Raw genomic sequence first — 19,363 nt, 5'->3', positions numbered from 1 at the left:
ATGCATAATACAAATCCTATTTCTTGTACATTTAGAGTATTAGGAATGTTTGTTTTGAGAATTGATGGTGAAATACAGAAATGTATTTAAACATAAAAGATGCCACAAAAGGTTATGTTATCATCTGAAGAGTTTTAAAATACATCTGTTTTTGAAAAAATGTAGTTAAAAAGTCTAAGATACAAAAGGGACCTACAGAAGTCTTTCGTCTATCTGTACTTGAACCAGTCAGTTCCCCTGCCTAGTGACATATGTTCATCTTTTTTTTCCGCTCTTTTTGCATGAATAATTATGTGATCTTAGATTGTTTTCACCTTGCCTTTTTTTTTTTTTGCGCAACAAAGTAAATTTTAGAGCTTTTTTTAATTTAATTTTATTAATTTTTTTTTTTTTTAGGCGAGGCAATCAACCCTTGATTGACCTCACAGATTGCAAGGACCTTATCAGCTTACAATTTCTTATTTTTTTATTATTTATACCTACAGCACCTAGCCTTCATAGGTGGTCTCCCATCCAAGTACTAACCAGGCCCAACGTGGCTTAGTTTCCAAGATCAGATGGGATTAGCTTGTTCGAGGTAGCATGGCCATAGACTAGAGTTTTTTTAAACAAGTACATAATACTCTGTATTTTGTTTAATCTGTCTTCTGAAGGACATTGAAGTTCTTCCCAAACTTGTTTTATTACAGACATTACTGCATTGAATATCTGCATACATATAATTTCCACTTGTGTGAATATATATATTAAATTCCTATATCTGTGGGAATTTCTGAATCAAAGAGTATGTGCAGTTTTTGAATTTTCTAAATTCAAATTGCCTTCCACAGAGATTGTAACAATTTAAAAATCTTATTGATGAACTTTGATAGAGCCAACTTCTTTGCATCTTCTTACTGCAATTGTATTACACTTTAATTTTTGTCAGTATTCATAGGTAAAAAATTATCTTAGTATGGTTTTTATTTGCATTTCTCTTATGAACGAGACTGAGTATTTCATTTTTAAAAACTTTAAATTTATTTTTCTGAAACCTGATATCCTACCATTTGTCTGTTTTGTTTTTTTCTTATTTTCAGGAACACTATAGATTAGTGGAGTTAAGAGAAACTTTATCACAGTTTGCTATTTAGAAGTTTGAGCAATTTTGTTATAACTAAATAGTATGTTATCTTTATTGCTTATTTTTTTTTCCCTCAATGTCAGATTGGAAGGAATGATAAATATGCTGAGATGAAAGACCAATATATTTTGTTATTTTGGTGTTTTTGACTTGCTACAAATTTTTTTTTTTCAAATACGTGTTTTGTACGTAGAGTTTCTTTTAGTTGATGAAAACCTATGATTTCCCATTTAAATCTTATGTTTGCAAAGTATTTTTCTCATACATGTCTTGAGCTTTTTATAGTCTTGCAACTCAACATTAGAAAGACATGAGCAAAAACTTAAATTACCATATATAATGATAAGTTTTAGATTAGTAGATTTTATAACAGTATGTTTCTGTGGGTAGTTATATTCTTTTTTTCCCTTAAGTTCATTTACCTATAAAATATTGTGAAGAAAAATCTTGATTCACAGTACACACTTTCTTGAGCTATTCAGTAAGGTCATTGAAAATAGTAGGCATAGGAATAATGAAGACATCTTTTTAACAATCATATAGAGCACTTTGACGTGTAGTAAACTAGTTTTCCCAATGGTAAGGCTAACCTTAAATAAAATCTAGTTTTCCAGCATTCATGCCTTCCTAGCCAACAATGTATTTCAGCTGTAGCAATTTGAAAGCCCATCCTAAGATGATTTTTGTGCATATCGTGGGATGCTGAGGGGATATGAGAAGGGAACAGAACAATGGTCTTGTTCCAGTTCCCTTGTTCTCCTTCCTCAGGTTTAGGTAGTGATCGAGAAAAGGTCGTGAAGAGCTCAGGTTCTTTGGGAAACAACATTAAGAAAATGTTGTTTTCCTATTACTTTTTATATGTCACAGCTTTTGATAAGCAGCCAGCTCCACTAACCTGTTACATAAACTTGGACAAAATTAGACCTGTATATTAGAATCTACTAGAAAGAAAGAATGACCATGCATTTGGTAGATTACAGGAGCCTTCCTTCTGTACTTCATTTACAGCAGGGGTCTCCAGCTGCTCCCCCTCCCCGCCACCCGCCGCCACCACCACCACACCTCTCTCCTCCCATCCCCTGGCTGCACAGCAGGAGATGAGCGGCGGGCTAGTGAGCAAAGCTTCATCTGTATTTGCAACCGCTCCCCAGCGCTAGGAGCACTGGTCTCTGGTGCCAAAAAGGTTGGGGATTACTGATTTACAGGATAAAATTTCATCTTGACCCAGAGCTTATTATTCAGGTTTTCTTCTCTTCAACTTTCTTTACATTTCAGTGATAGCATAAAGAGGACCTCCTTTTTACGACAGGAATTCCAGTATGATTTTTATTTCATTCTTGCCTACTAAAACTTTAATGGATATTCCATATAGGATTTGAACTTAATTCTTTACTTTTGATGATATCACTTTGGAAAATGCAAACCAAACATTTCAAACCATATAAATCCAATTCCAGACAAGATAATACATACTTTTGTTAAGCTTTTAAATATGGTCTGTTTGGAGAAATACACTTAGGACATTATGAAATAAGGAAAAAATAAGTTTAAAATTTAAGTACCTGTTAGATTGTTTTGTAAACATTCTGGAGATAAACACTTAAAATTTCAAAATATGACTTAACCCATTAAAATAGAGCCAAAATTTCAACTTTTAAACATGTCTATCATAGAGGAAGAAAATTCATAATCTTGATTCTTCTGGAATTTAATGTTTTTTTACCTGACCCTTTTCTTTGTTTTTCATAACAATTTTTAGGTATATCTACCTATTTAAACTAACATTTTTAAAATCCTAGTTTCTCATCTTTTAGGTTTATTAGAAGCACTGTTACATGGCAAATAAAAACCATGTTTTCATTCAAGAGAATGAAATAAAATTGATTAGGGTGTTTACATGGAATTATCTAAACCATGTGAAAATCTTTCAAAATCCGTATTAGAGTTTTGATCAGTCCTTGCCCATTTTTTAAAATTCTTATTCTGAATTGACTGACAGTATAAAATGTAGCATTCTTTCTAAACATTTTTCTTGAAGTGTGATTTTTTTGGTTAATATTTTAACAATAAACCCTTTTATTTAAGTTAGGTTTTTTAGTTAATGTTTTAACAAGAATCACAGAACTCATCATGAGCTTTCTATAAAACTTATACATTTTCATTTTTACATTTCCATTGATAGTTAAGGTAGTATAATATTCCAAAAGTTAATTTTGAGTGAATATGCAGTCGGCAATAGATTTATATCCATGTTTTTTTAGCAACTATTTATTGAATGTCTACTAAATGTTAGGCACTCTTCTGGGTGCTGTGAAATAAACTGATAAAAATCAGTGCCTTTGTGGGTTTTTATTTTCTGAAAGAAAAGGTTTATTGAGCACAAAAAGGATCCAGCCCTGGAACATGCAGTCTTACCAGCAGCAGGACTAGCTGGAGAAGGCAAACATGTCCTGTGGGATTTTTTTATGATGTTGACTCACTTGTTTTCAAATGAGTCAATGGAATAATACCTAGATGGAATGCTGAACAAATAGTTATTATCATAGGCTTTCAGAAACAGTTGTAACTAAATATGTAGATGAATGAAAATTTTGGAATTGAATAGTTCAATTTTAAAAGACAAGCATAACGATGTATCGAATGGTGGTTGAAAGAAAAGAAAATGAGGAAGGAAAAACTTGTCATGATTGTTTAAAAAGGAAAATAAAAATTTTAAATATTTAAAATGAGTAATATGTGTTTATTGCAGGGAAATTAGAAGAGTATAAGCATAATGGGAAAAAAATTTTATTTCCACTACCTTTCACTATCGTTAGCTTTTTTAGATGTGGGTATTTATACAGTAAAACGTAAAGTTTTGTAACATGTTTTTCACATGGTAGCATATTTTTGTTATTTATGATACAAAATCACTTAACTATGCTAAAGTGGTCTGTTCTAGATAAATGCTATTTAATCAGTCCTTTATTTTGTACATTCATGTACAAAATTGCTTCCAAGTTTTGCTTTATAAGAAACTAACAAATATAATTTTACTTAAATATCTTTCATTTTTACAATCATTTTAGACTGACCATTTAGAATTGGTATTTCACTACTAAAGTTTGCCAGCATGCTCTTTTAAATTGAGCCTAGGTAACTTCTTTTAATTGCTTTAGAATTTTAGTAAAAATGGCCAATGTATAGTTTGTCCAAGAGAAAAAGATTAAATGTACAGTTTTTTGTGAAAAGGATGATTTGGAGATTATTTGATAAACATTTAAAGGAGTTGTGGAATTATGTCATTTCAATTAAATAGAAATAAACTGCATACAGGATTGAGAAAACTAGAATTGGGTCATAATACAAATGTTGATTCTTTTGGATAAAATGATAAAATGTAGCCAAGTTAGTTACAGGATATAATTATAACTTTGAATCTAAAGTTAAAAATTCAAATAGCACTGATAAAAATATAATATTTTAGTCTGATGAATATGTTATAAGTTTTACAGAATGAGGAAAATAGATTTTTTCCATCTTCATAAATCTATATTGATAGAGAAATACTGGAAGGCAAGTTGCTCAAAAAGTGGAGAAATGTAATTCACTGAATTTGTATCCACTTTTTGAAAATCCTGTTTTTGAAAAGTGATTTTAAGAAAGGCTAGATGAAGCATTACCCGTCTATAAATGTTCTACCTGATTCAGCATATAAAAGTGTGTGTAGAATTAGTAACAAGGAAATGCATTGGAAAATTTGATGCCATCTGATGCTACTGAAAATTAAGCAAGTGCAATGGTATCGTGATAGGAATCTATTAAAATGGGAAGGAAAAAATTTAAAAATTTTCATATAAACAAAAAATGGGAAGGAAATTATTGATTAGTGAAAGTAAAATGATCTATAGTAGAAGAGTGAGTAAAATAAAGCTTTTGTCCAATAATTCAATTGTTATTTTTTGACAATAGCAGTTCTCAGTTTTATGCAGTGAGAAGTATAGTGAGCAATGAAAGAATTATAAAGACTTGTGTTTCTTTGCTCATAAATTTTCCCTTCACACATTAAAAAAAAAATGTGTAACTATACTAAAGGGAGGTTAACTCAGCAAATGGGAGTGGGGTGAAATATTTTCTAAGGTGATGTATAAAAGTTCATATAGTAATTCTAGAGAAATTATATTATTGAGTGATATTTTTAATTTGCTTGGAAGGATTTTCACTTTATTGAGGACAATTCATAAAAGCTGAAAATTAAGGTAGGAAAGTAGAAAAAACTAAGTTAATGTGAAAGAAAGAAACTGATATTAGACCTTCAAGGGCAGTGAATCAGCACATCTACTTGAGCACTACTCTGGCTGTGCAGTACAGAATTGATACCATTTTTGAGATAAGTGGCTTATAAACTTGGTTCTCTGACACTCCTGGTAATTCGAGGATCTCACAATTGTACACATTTCTCATTCTTGATTTTAATTCACCATTTAGATCTATGCCATACATCAATTTCAAAGGAGTGATGGGCGAGGTGGCATAGTAGTTACGGTAGCAAAACCAATTGAGCTATAAAAATTAGTGATTTTTGATACTTCAGACCAAATCACTCACTTTTCTCAAGTAAAATATCTTGCTCTATTTTCCTTAACTCAAAATTTGCAAATTAGTTATTTTTGAAAGGTAATGTTTGGCATGATGTTGACAAAGTACTTACTTTGTCATGGTGATGAATAAAGAGTAGACATTTTTTAAGTAAACAGGCTGAGTCTGTAAATGTTGTGATGATTGTTGACAGATGCCGTATAAATTGGACCAAAATCAAATTTAGTTTACTTTTAACAGTCTTGGTGAAAGTCAGTTTTGCCTAATTTACCTAGCAATCATTTAACTTTTTTAGCTTTGAAGGCCTGGCTAAGAACTTGAGAGCATTTCAAAATGAATTTAAAATGAAGATGTTTATAACCAGAGAAAAATGTCAATTAATTACTCAGGAGAAGAATTTACTGTCCCAAATCAGCTATATTTTTTCTTTTCTCTTATAAAACAAAAACCCAACTCTACTGCTGTGAAATTGTTATAGAAATTTATTTAAATGTATAATGGCAATATGTAACAAAAATTATTTCACTTCTCCTAGTGTTACCAGTTTTGTCTAACAGTTTTGTGTGTATTTCTCGTGAGTTTATGTCACTAAATTGATAAATAGAGACGCGTAGGAGGGGGAAATAGGTAGATGGATAGATAAACATACCAATGGTGTATATATTTTTTGAATTTCCACTTTTAAAAGTAACATGGACATATTTTCATTCAGTATTATAAATATATATCATTGCTTTTAAAGCGTCTATATGTATAACCCATTCCATTGTTTAGACAAAGCATAATTTATTCAGTTATTCTGCTCTTACGTCATTTAGGTTTCCAAATTTTCTCATTACAAGCATTCTTGTTGAACATCCTTATACATATATCTTACTACAGTACAGTATAGTGTAGCGGCTAAGAACTTGAGCAAGTTACGAATCTGTTCTGCGCCTCAGTTTTCTCATTTTAAGTAGTAAATATAATAGTACTTTACTTGAGTGTTCTAAGGATTGAATGAATTAATCCTTAGTTACATATAAACTCCTAGAGTAGTGCTTGCATACATTAAATATTTAATAAATGTTACCATTAGTATTTTGTAATTGATTTCAACTTTTAAATTTAAATTTGTAATAGATAAGCAGTAACTTTCTTACAGCCAAATCCACTAATCTTTTCTATACCCTCATTCCTTTTGACCTGTGGCATATCCCACCATACATTAGGTCTCTTATAATGTTCTTTGACTTCTTAGACATAGTTTTATCCTTTTTCTCTTATCTCAAGCACTCAGTTCTGTTCCTTTTCTCTGCCTGGTAATGGATATCTTTGAGAAATTAAACCAATGACTCAAATACACATCTTTAATCCCACTGCCTTATTTGAAAGCCAATCCTTATCTCCTAATTTTAAACAATTTCTACCTGACTTATTTATGGTCATCTCATATAATCTAATAAAAAGTAAATTTTACAGCAATTACCATAACATTTTTCATTTTTTTTCCCCGTGAAAAATATATTCTTTTCCCTCTATATGACTGTTTTTCCCTCCCTGTTACCCCATTTCCCCTAGGTCACTATTCCCCCAGTTAAGGATGATAGCAACAGCCCTTAGCTATTCTCTGTTAATGCTTCCTTGCCTTATCCCATGACATCGAAAACCACTCTGTCTTCTTCCCCACCTCCACCTGCTGATCCTACTAATTAGCCATAGTTTCCATACTTTCATTGTTGGGTGACACCCAATTTTTGTGTATCAGATTTAAACTCTGCTTAGCTTTTTGGGACCCTCTGTAATGGACCGCCATTACAATTAACCAACCTATTTTCCTAGTAAATATTCTTGTGTTGATATCTTCATTATTCAGAAACTCATATTGTTTCATTGACTTAAACCTTTTCGTTAATGGCCTGGATTCCATCTGCTCAGTGAAACTTTCTTTGGTAACTAATTTGTACGGAACTCCTTTTCCTTTGTATTTTATAGGACATGGAGCATATATAAAATAAAATTATAGTCCTATATTTCCAATAATTTTATTTTCAACTAGATTATAAGATCTTTAATAAAATTCAGGTCCATATATCCCATATCCACCTGATAAATCCTAAGCACATACTACAAATATTTTTTAGTTGGTCCAGAAAAGTAGATTAATTAATACCTAATTTGGTTAGTACAAAGAATCAAAATGAACATAAACTTAATCTAGAATGGAAGATAATATTTTGGTTAACAAATTTTAATTTCAATCACGATGAGACATACTTTACATTCATGTTTAACAAATATGTTGTTTCTGTGGCACATTTTAGATGCCTGAAGGAACTATGATTTTTTATGAGACATCAAGTTTTGGCCAGTCTGTTAAATCTAAATCTGTGTATATGTAGGCATATATTTGTAAGTACATTTAATAGGAAAATTATAACATAGAGTACAATAGATTGTAGAAAAAATTAGGAAATACAGATAAGCAAAAGTTTTAAACTACCCACTTTATTTATTTTCCTGACTCTCTTACTAAAATATAACTCCTTGAGTTGTAAAACTTATTTTATTCCACTACTGTATCTTCACTGCTAAAAAAAGAGACTGTCACATAGGCACACAATTATTTGTTGAATGAAATGAATTTATTTGCAGGCATTCCTTTAATACCTTTACTTTAAAATTGTGCCTGGGTGGTAGAAAGGAGAATGATCTGCAGCTACTTCAGCAACTTAAAAATTTGTTGGTAGATCTGAAAGCGCCATTCGACATTTCCCAGATTCTTTAAAACTAAGTTCTGTAATATTCCATATTTTTCAGGGTATAAGATTGGAGAGCAGTAGAAAAGAGTGAAAAGGAGTAAATAGGTGTGGTTTCTGTTAAGGATTCCATTGGCTTTCAGGTTTCAGGATTGAGACTAAGCTTTTTAAATCAGGCAGCTCCTGCAGCTCAAATTCAATTTAAATTCATTGTCTTAAATTCCACAAAAGTGTATAGGCTATTCTTTAGAAAAGATCTAGGGAACAAATTAGGAACATGAGTTTGCAATTAATTCATTTATTTATCACATTTATTTTAAGCATCTGCCATGTAAACTCACTTGAGATGTGCCCTAGCCCCCAGCAGTGTCTTGTCCCAAATAGTTATTATATGAAAACCTAAACAAAATATATAGAGACTTACTTTTTCCTTTAGATTGTTTGGCTTGTTTACTTTCTTCTATAGAATTATATCATTTGGGTTCACTTGTCAAATATGTTTTTGAATCAGTTATAATTAATTGTACAGTTACTAATGATTATTATAATTGACCACTTAAAAATAACATTAAAAAAATTCTGATGTTATAGGATTTGTTTTTTTCCTCAGGGTGTATTTTAAGAAAAAAAATATATAGAATTTGAGGAAATCAGCCAAAACCCTGTTTACATATAGAGGTTTCTTTCTCTGTTAAGAAAAAAAACATAGCTTTATAGGCATTTACACTAACATTTTATAAAATCTTCAATGAAATATGAAAACTATTCTTAGTATTGTTAGAAAAAACTAATTTATTTTTGAACAGTTAGATATTGTGGCATCTTTGGATCTCCACATAAAAATGTTCCAGGTAAAGGGCACAGCTAAACTGTTAAAATGGATGTTACCACAGTTAGTCAAAGGTTTACTAGACATTTTTTCTTCTGACAAGGTTTACATTTTACAAAATTAAATAATCTACTGTAAGCGATCATTAGTTTCAATAATCGCTCAGAGGATAGTTTTAGTTCCAAAAGATAATGTTCAGTTAATGCTTGGGAAATAATTGTGGAATTTAACAAAGGACTGGATGTAGGAAGTGTTTAAAAATATCAGGAACAGATCTGTGTTTATTCAATATGTTATACTTTTAATCTTCCCCAAATACTCATTTGAATTTAGTTAAAGTTTAATTAGTCTTGATAATATTCTAATTATCTTCCTCAGTTTATAAAATAAAAATAATTAGGAAGTTGACAATTAAAATTTTTTTTCCTTTCCTTCCATAGCAACTTTTCATATCTTGATAAAAGTAAAATGATTCATCAAAAAAGTAATAGTAATATTGTAATTGTATGACAAATTTTTATGATTAACAATAGATGGATTAGGATAAGAATTAAAAATTATCCTCAATTTTTGTAATGATTTTTTAATTAGAAAAATAATATCACATTATAGAAAATTTTTAAAAAATAATTATTCTATCACACTAACATTTTATTTTTATTTATTTATATATTTTTTAGGCAAGGCAACCCTTGGTTGACCTCACAGATTGCAAGGACCTTGTCAGTTTACAATCCCTTATTTTTTACGCCTAGGTGGTCTCCCACCCAAGTACTAACCAGGCCCAACCCTACCTAGTTTCTGAGATCAGACAGGATTGGGCTTATTCAGAGAGGCATGGCCATAGACCTCTATCACACTAACATATAAATTGTTCATATTTTGGTATATTTCCAACCATTTAAAAAAATCTTCACATTAAAATAACTAGATTCCTATTAAAAAAACAGAATCCCACACCTTTAACAATCACCTGAGACAATTCGCACATTAAAGTGTGAGAACTGAAAACTAAACATAAGAGCCCCCGTCATTTAAAATTGCATAACATTACTTTTAATAGCTAAGTGCAATTTCTAGTATGCTTTGCAAAATTTTGTGTATGTATATAAAAGGCTTTAAATAGAGACTTTAGTTAAGGATAGACTCTGTCAAAATAAAATTTAAAGCAGTATCAAGAATTTTTCTTTATTTTTAAAATTTAAAGCAAGCTTTAGTTATCAAGTAGTTTCCTGTACAAATGTATATAGCTATACTAAATACATTTAAGAATATTTAACTTATAGCTTAAGATATTTTTACATGAATACTAGTAAACAATACCTAGAATAATACTCTTTTAAAGAAGAAAAATGGAGTAGTAGTAGGGTAACCAAAGGAAGGGTGTTCACATGTTCTTGTTTCACAATAATGGAATTTGAATATAACCTGCAGCATAACCTTTGCTTTTCTCTAATGGGGTAAATTATAATAACATTGCTCTTTGTGGCTACTTGATTTACATAGCTCTGTTTAGAGAAGATATAATGACAAGTTCATACTCCTTTGGTTTGTAATTTTGTTAATTAGTATGATTTATGAGCATTTGGAATATCAAGATGCTTTATTTTTTTTTCGATCTTTGATAAATTGTTTGTAGTAGTTATTATCATTTCCATTTTATAAGTGAGAACACTGATGCTGAGAGACATTCAGTAGTTACTTCAATGTGATCAAATTGTTTTCATTTATCACACTGCTCCAAAGCAGGTGATATCTTTAAAAATTGAATGATGTTTAAAAATAATGAGATTGTACCTGTTATGGTAATGTTACCAGTATAGGCTCTATAAAGGGGCTGTCAAAGAATATTTATTGATAGAATTAATGAATGACAGTCAGTGGCCAGGTATTCAAGGCCAGAGACTTCCTGTGTTAGTCAAAAATATTTTTCTACATGTGAACCAATACCAATTGAAGTAATAAATAATTGATGAATCCAAGATATAGGACCATTTTGTGTAGGAAAGAAACAAAGTTCTTTTTGGTTTATATTTCTTACATATATATAGATATAATTTTTACTGAAATGTATAAATGAAATCATAGATGAAGGACAGTCTGTTGTCTCTGTTCCATCTTCCACCCATAGAACTCTGCCCATCATAACTATGTTAACAACTTAATGTGTCATCCATATTTTCTCCATGCTCACAAAATCATATATAAACATATATATAAATAAGATTCATTTTTTATTATCATTTTACAGAAATGGATTATATTATATACATTCTTATTTTCTTTCATTTAATAAAGTAGGAATTTCTCCAAACTACCTCTTACAGTCCTAATTAATTTTATATGGGTATATAATATTCCATGATTTGGATGCACTGTAATTTACCAAACCATTCTCTTGGTGGACATTTACTTTGTGAACTTTTTGCTGCTAGAAAATTTGCAGTAAATAACTTTGTACAAACACCTTTATATCCTAGTGCTTTTATTTCTTTGGGGGTAGATTCCAGGGGAATTGCTGGGTTAAAAGATGTGTATTTTTTATTTGAATAGCTTTTGCCAATGGCTTTCCATAAAGGCCAAAATAATTCATATTTCTTACAGCAATGTGTGACATTCCTTTTACTCATTTTGCTTCAGTAGTGTTAACACACTTTTAAGCTTTTACCATTCTGATTGGTATCGACATCTATTATTTTAATTTGTTTTTCCCATTTTGTAAGTTTGTACATGTTGCCATATTATTTTTAACCATTTCCATTTTCTCTTCTGGAAATTGCCTATTCATATTCTTTGCCAGTTTTCCCAGTGAGTAGTTTTGGTTTTCCCGGCCTATTTTAAGAACTATATGTAATCTGTCATTGCATTTGGGAAGCTGGTGGCTTGAACTCATCTTACTTCATTCCCACTCAACCTATTTACTTCTGTTCAGCCAAGCAGCTGGATGCAGGGAAACCTCAGGTGTATGGCTATCTCAAAGAATAGGGCTGGTGGAGAGCCTAAGACAAGGTGTAAGAAACTGACCCACAGAAATACTTGGAACCTCTCGACTGCCTTTCTCCCTCAGAGGAATGTGAACATCAGGCAGGCTGAGTCCTCCTTCCCCGTGAGCAAAGATTTCTTTCTGGTTCTTTGTCAGAGGACTACCAACAGCCACTTTTCTGTCTATACCTGCTATATAGCTCCATGGGAAAGAAGGGATCAACTGCTACTCTAAGACTGCCAGTAATGAGTTTCAGAGTATAGACAGAAAAAAATAACTGCACAGCTAAGGATCCAGCAACAAGAAAGGAATATAAAATCGTCGGGATAGGCCCCCAACAAAATGGAGCTGCTGCAGGAGAGAGACAATAACTTGAACAAGATAGTATGAACATAGAGAGATTGAAAGTGCAGTATTAAAAAACATTCAAACTAAAAACCATTATTTTTAAACCAATCACAGCAATAGATCAAATTAAAGAGAATGGTGACATGGAGACTTAAACTAGGCGGCTTAAAAAATCTAGCAGAACAACTATTTTTGAACCTAGAGCAAAATTCAAAGAAAGTGTAAAAATAATAGAGTTTGAGGATAGAATAAGGAAACGTAATGTGTGTAATAGGAGTTTTAAAAGGAAAAATGGAACAGGTGGGAGAGAGGCAATAATTTTTATAAGAAAATTCTTGGGCTGAAAAAGACCTGAGTCTAGCTTCAAAGGGCATGGTGAGTTACAGGAAGAATTTGTGGTAATAATAATAAATGATAATTATAAGTGCTCACTCTACCAAGCAGTGTTCTAATGACTTCACATTTATTAACTTGAGTCCTTACAGCAGCCCTACAAAATAGGTACTATTATCCTCCTTATGCAGATGAGGAAAAAAGAGATTAAGTGGATAGTCAGAATGTGAACCCAAGGGGTCTGACTCTAGAGCCTTGACTAAACTGCTTCAAACGACCAAGACCTATATTTAGTCATTTCCTGTGAAAATGTATGAACTGAAGACCAAGGGTAAATCTTACAAATTCCCTAGGCAAAGAGTAAACAGACTATCAGCAAAAGAGACTGTCGTCAGAGCTCTTCTGTAGCATCTTAAGCCAGTAAACAGTGGACACATTTATATATACTACTGAGAGAAAAGGACCATAAGCCAAGATTTTTCTAACCAATCAAATTATTCACCTATCAGGGCGAAACAAAGATTTGCTGACATATCACAATTGAGCAACTAATCCCACCTACCATCCAATGAAAATACTCAAGAGAAAAGGAAATCTAGTAGTATTTAACCTTGGTTTTTGTGCATGCCAGTCTTCCTATCCAGAATACTCCCTTTCTTTACCAGTACAACATCCCATCCTTAACATCTTAACTTTTTTCAGGAAATCTTTTGCAAATATTCAAGTCTGAGTTTTCTGCTCCTCCTGAATGCTCCCATTTCACCCTGTACTTCCCCCACCTTGGCACTTATTTTCCCCATAACATTGTAAGCTCAATGAGAACATGGGCAGACTATATGTGTTTTGTTCACTGGTAGCCCCAGTGCCTGGAATATAGTAGTTTGCCTGAGTGACAAACATTTTTGTGTAGTCAAAATGAGCAATTTCTTCCTGCCGCACTATGCCTATGCCTTATATATCTGTATTCATCTTGTTTACTATTTTACAAAATTTTAAATTCATAAAATTTCAACATAATATATGAAAATCTATTAATATAAGATTGATTTGCATAAGTCATATTTACAATGCATATGTCCATGTTGGGTTCAAACTTCTAGTAGAATTAATAGGAAGGTATAGAGATGAATTTACAAGATTAGTCAAAAAACTGAGAGGTAGTATTTTAACACTCTAAAAAGAATAATGTTAATCCTGTATTTTTCTGTTTCCCTTTAGATTAAAGCTAAAAATTATGACAAGGTTGAAAAGGTGAGTCTTATTAAAATATACTTTGAATATTATGCTGAAGTTTAACTTGGGGCTTACCATATATGAGGCAACTATAGTAAAATATTAATTTTTTGAATCTAGATAGTGATTATATAGGAGTTCATTGTACTTATTCAACTTTTTTGTATGCCTGAAAATGTTCATAATAAAAATTTTGGGAAAGAAAACAAAAGTGATTATAGTCTACTGACCAAAATAATGAGAATGATTTTGATTATCTAAAAATAGGAAAGAGGAAGTAGTTGTTATTTACCTTTGATTTGCAAGATAAATTCATGAATGGAGCAAAACTTATTTTTTTAACGTTCCATTTCACCCATGTACATGTGAAATTTAACCTGTGGGTTCTGATATTTTCTTGTACTTATAGCTATTTCAGAGATGCCTTATGAAGGTTTTGCACATTGATTTATGGAAGTGTTATCTTTCATATGTTCGAGAAACCAAGGGCAAACTTCCAAGTTACAAGTAAGTTAAATCAGGATCTTAAGAATGCAGGTCTCCCTGGGCACACAGTTAATCCCTCTGTAATTCACACCTTCTCTTAACTCCATGAGGAAAGAGACTGTCAGTAAACTTTGGGAAAAATATTTTTTTAAAAAAGCCACTGGCATTAGTCTTATTCTGGAGAACTGAATCATCCAAGCCCCTCTTCTATATTCAAACTCTGAACATTCGCCACACCAAATCACTTTGTTGACAGGCTTATCAGATTTAATAAAAAGCATCTTATTACTTGTCATGGCACCACTCTTAGCAGGTTACCAAGCAATGTGCTACTTTAGTATTCCAAGGCATCTTTGACAATTCTTGTTATGTAATCTCCCTGCTATGAGTTGCACCTGCCCATCTATCTTTGCTGAATCTAAATAATGGCCCTTCTCAAATGCTATTTTTACATATAACAAAGAGGCAAGTATTTCTATAAATAGAATTCTATCTTTTCCTCATTATCCTTTATTTTCTTATATTAGAGAAGTTCTTTCTAAATTTTACTTCAGAGCTAATAGATCTTCAGATACAACTTACCTCCTTAAATCAGATATTTTCACATATTACTCTGCTACATATAAGATTAGGCAATTTTAAGGATATAAAGATAAGTTAAAATCTGGGCTTTATTGTTAATGAGCTCACAAGCTGTCAGTAAAAGAAATAAAGTATATAAATTAATGACACCGACAAGCTAAACAAAAGAAGATGTCTTTACATTCTTGTTTATATATACAAAAGGTTCAAATGCTGTTCTGATCATATGATGAGAAGTTATGATTATAATTATAGTTGTAGATATATTTTGATAACAAATATAATTTTAAAAAAGCATCTCATTTATTTCAGGGAAAAAATGGCTCAAGCATATGACTTTGCATTGGATAAAATTGGAATGGAAATTATGTCTTATCAGGTAGAGTTAAAAATTTTTGAATAAATATATAAATAAATTTGAAAATGTCAAGAAAAATACTAATATTTTATTTTATTTTTTAGATTTGGGTAGATTACATCAATTTCTTAAAAGGCGTGTAAGTATTTTTATAGTTTTTTTTTCAGTGTGCAGAGTTGATTTAGCTATAATATAATTGATGGCATTTTTTATTGAACACCAGGGAAGCTGTTGGATCTTATGCAGAAAATCAGAGAATCACAGCTGTCCGAAGAGTTTATCAGCGGGGTTGTGTTAATCCAATGATCAACATTGAACAACTCTGGAGAGACTATAACAAGTATGAAGAGGTAAATCAGGCCAGACTAGTTATTATAACCAAGCCATTTTAATTTTTATGCATTGTGGATTTGTGGATTCTAGCCTTTCTTGTATCAGGTACCTGGGTATCAGTGATGCACATGTCTGTTTTTACACTGATTGTAGTGAAAGAACTACTGATATTTTTGCAAGGTTTTGAGAGTCTCATTTTACCGTTGAGTTATTTTTTAGAGAATACTCTGGAAGAATTATAATTCTTACAAAACCATTTTTATTCAACGCTAAACTATACACACACAATCATACACATACATTGCCATTGATCTCTTATGAAATGGTACCGTTTTAGAATTGTTTTTCCAATAGTAACAATCAGTTGCAATACACCCCTTTTACCTAGTTACAATGATTATTGGCTTGCGTTTGTGACTATTGGAGCTGCAATCCAAGATTTTTGCCTCATTAATATATGCTTTAACCAACTGAGCTAAATACGTAAACATGCATGCCAAATAAACTCCATCAATAAAAAAGTTCCTCATATGTCCACTGTGATTTGGAAGAACTATGTAGAGTATTGAAACCATCCCCTCATAGGCGTAAGCAGTGGTTCTCTTATATTTTGGTCTTGGGATTTAAAACATTTTCGAAGACCACAAATTTAATATATTAGAGTTAAAACTGATTAATTTTTAAGATATTTACTAATTCATTTAAAGTTTACAATAATAAACTATTACATTTTAACTTAAATAGCATTAAAACAAACTGTATTTGCCAAAAGAAGAAAAAACTTAGTGAGAAGAGTGGCATTGTTTTGTATTTTTGCAAATTTCTTTAATATCTAGCTTAATAGAAGATAAGTAGATTTTTATATCTCCTTCTAAATTTCATCAGTTATGATATTGAAAATCATGTAGCCTCTGAAAAACTTCACTATATATTTGTAAGAGAGGCAAATAACGTTTTAGTACTATATGAAAATTGTTTTCATCTCATTGACACCCCTTCCCCCGAAAGGGTCTTGGGGATCAGCAATCCTTGGACTGCTGTTAGAAAACTGCTAGACAGGAGTGATATTTTTTATGTCTTGTTAGTACCTCTGCACTTATTTTTCAAGTTATGCAGACCTAGCTAAAAAAGAACTTTTAGAGCTAAGCCATGACTATTCACCCAGATGAATCTGTACATCATTCTTTATTAGTAGAATTTTACATGAAATAATTGATCCTTTCCAAATCATTCCTTATCTTGAGAAATTCCTGGTATGTGGAAATTTACTGCCAGTTCATAACAGACATAAGCACACCTTCTTTGATCTCTGAAGCATAATATGATTGAACCTTTAGTTTACTAACCAAAAAATCATTTAAAGTAAAGAATTTAAAGTACTTTAATAAATGAATAAATTAATTCTATTGTGATAATATTAAAATATACTTAGTTTTAAAATAATATATATTTTTCTTTCTTTTTTAGGGTATCAATATTCATTTAGCTAAAAAAATGATTGAAGATCGGAGTAGAGATTATATGAATGCTAGGCGTGTAGCAAAGGTATGAAATTCTATTAGGCCACATATTTTAATGATTGTTATGAGTATGTTGTTTACACAAGAGCTTTCTCTGTGTGGTATAAGTCAATATTTTCAATCATGAGCCATTTTAAATAATGACAATTACATTGTCTGAGTGGATGATGTATTTGAAATGAAATACCTCTTTACAGACATGTTAAAGGACAAAATAGAATAAATCAAGTTTGGAAGAAATTATTTTTTAAAATATAGAAATATGTCATAATAGGGACAAGGTTCTAACTAGAATTGATAAAGTAGTTTTTATCCTTCCCTTCTATTTGCTCGTACATATCTGAATGCTGTACAACTCTGTTGTCTAATAACACAGCTCTCAGGGACAGATTTTTATCTCTCGTGCATTCCTTTTTATTCATTGACACTGTGAGAAGTTAGGGAAAATAACCTAGTAATATAAACTATTTAAATTTAAAAAGACAGATAGTTTCTCCAAAGATGGCAGTCATGATGGCACAAGACCATCTGTCATGTTGGTCTGTCAACTCCTCTGTCCTGGAGAGTGACCTCCTAGATCACTGGTAGAGAGGACCCAGGGATGTTCTATTCACATAGTCTTTATAACCTGTTCTTAGGTAAGTAATCCTCTGTTATCTTTCTCCCATCTCTTAAATAGTTTTTAGATTATATTAACAAAATGGTATTTGGAAGAAACAAAGTATTCCAAACTAATCACCTTCATCCTGTATATCTGAGCTATTCTCATGCTCACTACAGAATTCTAAATGCCTGTTGTCTAGGAATATGAGACGGTAATGAAAGGTTTGGACCGCAATGCTCCCTCGGTGCCTCCTCAGAATACTCCTCAAGAAGCTCAGCAGGTGGACATGTGGAAGAAATACATACAGTGGGAAAAGAGCAACCCTCTTCGTACAGAAGATCAGACCCTTATAACAAAAAGAGGTAATAAGATTAACTCTCTTGGAACTCCAATTACATGTATGTTAGGCCACTTGATATTATTCCATAAGTTAGCAAAATTATTTTTTAACCCTAATCTTTTTTTCTTCTATGCTCTTCAGACTGAAAATTTCTATAGATCTATCTCCATGTTCACTGACCTTTATTTTATATATCCAATCTGTTGTTAAGCCCATCTAGTGAGTTCTTCATTTCAGATATTTTACTTTTTAGTTCTATAAATTTTCATTCTAGAAATATTTGTATTTTTTTATGGTTCTTTTTTTATAGTTTCCTTTTCTCTTTTGCAATTCTGTGTCCATTACTATCTTTTTCTTAAATCCTTGAACATATTTATAACAGTAGTTATAAAATCCTCACATGCTAATTTCAACATCTAGGCCATCATGGGATTGGTTTCTTTTTCTCTTGACTATGGGTCACATTTTCCTGTTTTGTCACAAATCTTGACATTTAAATTTTTCTTTTGGACTTCGTGCAGATACACTAATGATACATTGTAGACTTGATTTTGTTATCTTCCTCCGAAAAATATTGAGTTTTATTTTAGCAGGCAGTTAAATTATTGGCAGATCACCTGGACCTTATGATGGCTGGTTTTATACTTTTAAGATGAGTTTTAGTTTTACCCTTAATCTCAAGGTAAATCTCTTAGTCTGGGACATAGTCTTTACTCCTAAGACATAATGGAAAGTACAGGGTATTTACCTAGACCCTCTAACTTGATGGGACTGAGATTCCAAACTTGGTCTCCATTACAGTGGGCAGCTACTGAGATATCTGTTCAGCTCTTTCAGCCTTCCTGCTTTGCTTTCTGCTTGGGCTCTTTGTAATCTTTCCCATTTACATACAAAGATTCTAGGGGTCAACTAAAGATTTGAGGGTGTTTATGCCCAGGTTTTTATGTTCCACCTTCTGTGGCTCTCTCTTTTGGG

General features: G+C 31.5%; 1 protein-coding gene and 1 pseudogene across 1 annotated transcript in view; one reads left to right on the top strand and one right to left on the bottom strand.

Annotated features, from left to right (window-relative positions):
- CSTF3 (cleavage stimulation factor subunit 3) overlaps nt 1-19,363 on the top strand; it is a 63,009-nt gene that overhangs the window by 29,692 nt on the left and 13,954 nt on the right. The window contains exons 4-10 of the mRNA XM_006908013.3: nt 14,151-14,183; nt 14,575-14,672; nt 15,546-15,612; nt 15,696-15,730; nt 15,815-15,941; nt 17,392-17,469; nt 18,248-18,410. Coding sequence (XP_006908075.1) covers nt 14,151-14,183; nt 14,575-14,672; nt 15,546-15,612; nt 15,696-15,730; nt 15,815-15,941; nt 17,392-17,469; nt 18,248-18,410 — 601 coding nt within the window. The remainder of the gene's footprint in view (nt 1-14,150; nt 14,184-14,574; nt 14,673-15,545; nt 15,613-15,695; nt 15,731-15,814; nt 15,942-17,391; nt 17,470-18,247; nt 18,411-19,363) is intronic.
- LOC112476710 lies at nt 477-594 on the bottom strand (annotated as a pseudogene).

Source organism: Pteropus alecto, unplaced genomic scaffold, assembly GCF_000325575.1.
Source record: "Pteropus alecto unplaced genomic scaffold, ASM32557v1 scaffold71, whole genome shotgun sequence".
In the NCBI taxonomy this organism is placed as follows: Eukaryota; Metazoa; Chordata; class Mammalia; order Chiroptera; family Pteropodidae; genus Pteropus; species Pteropus alecto.
Note: the sequence above shows the minus strand (reverse complement) of the source record. Positions and strands in the feature narration are given on the sequence as shown.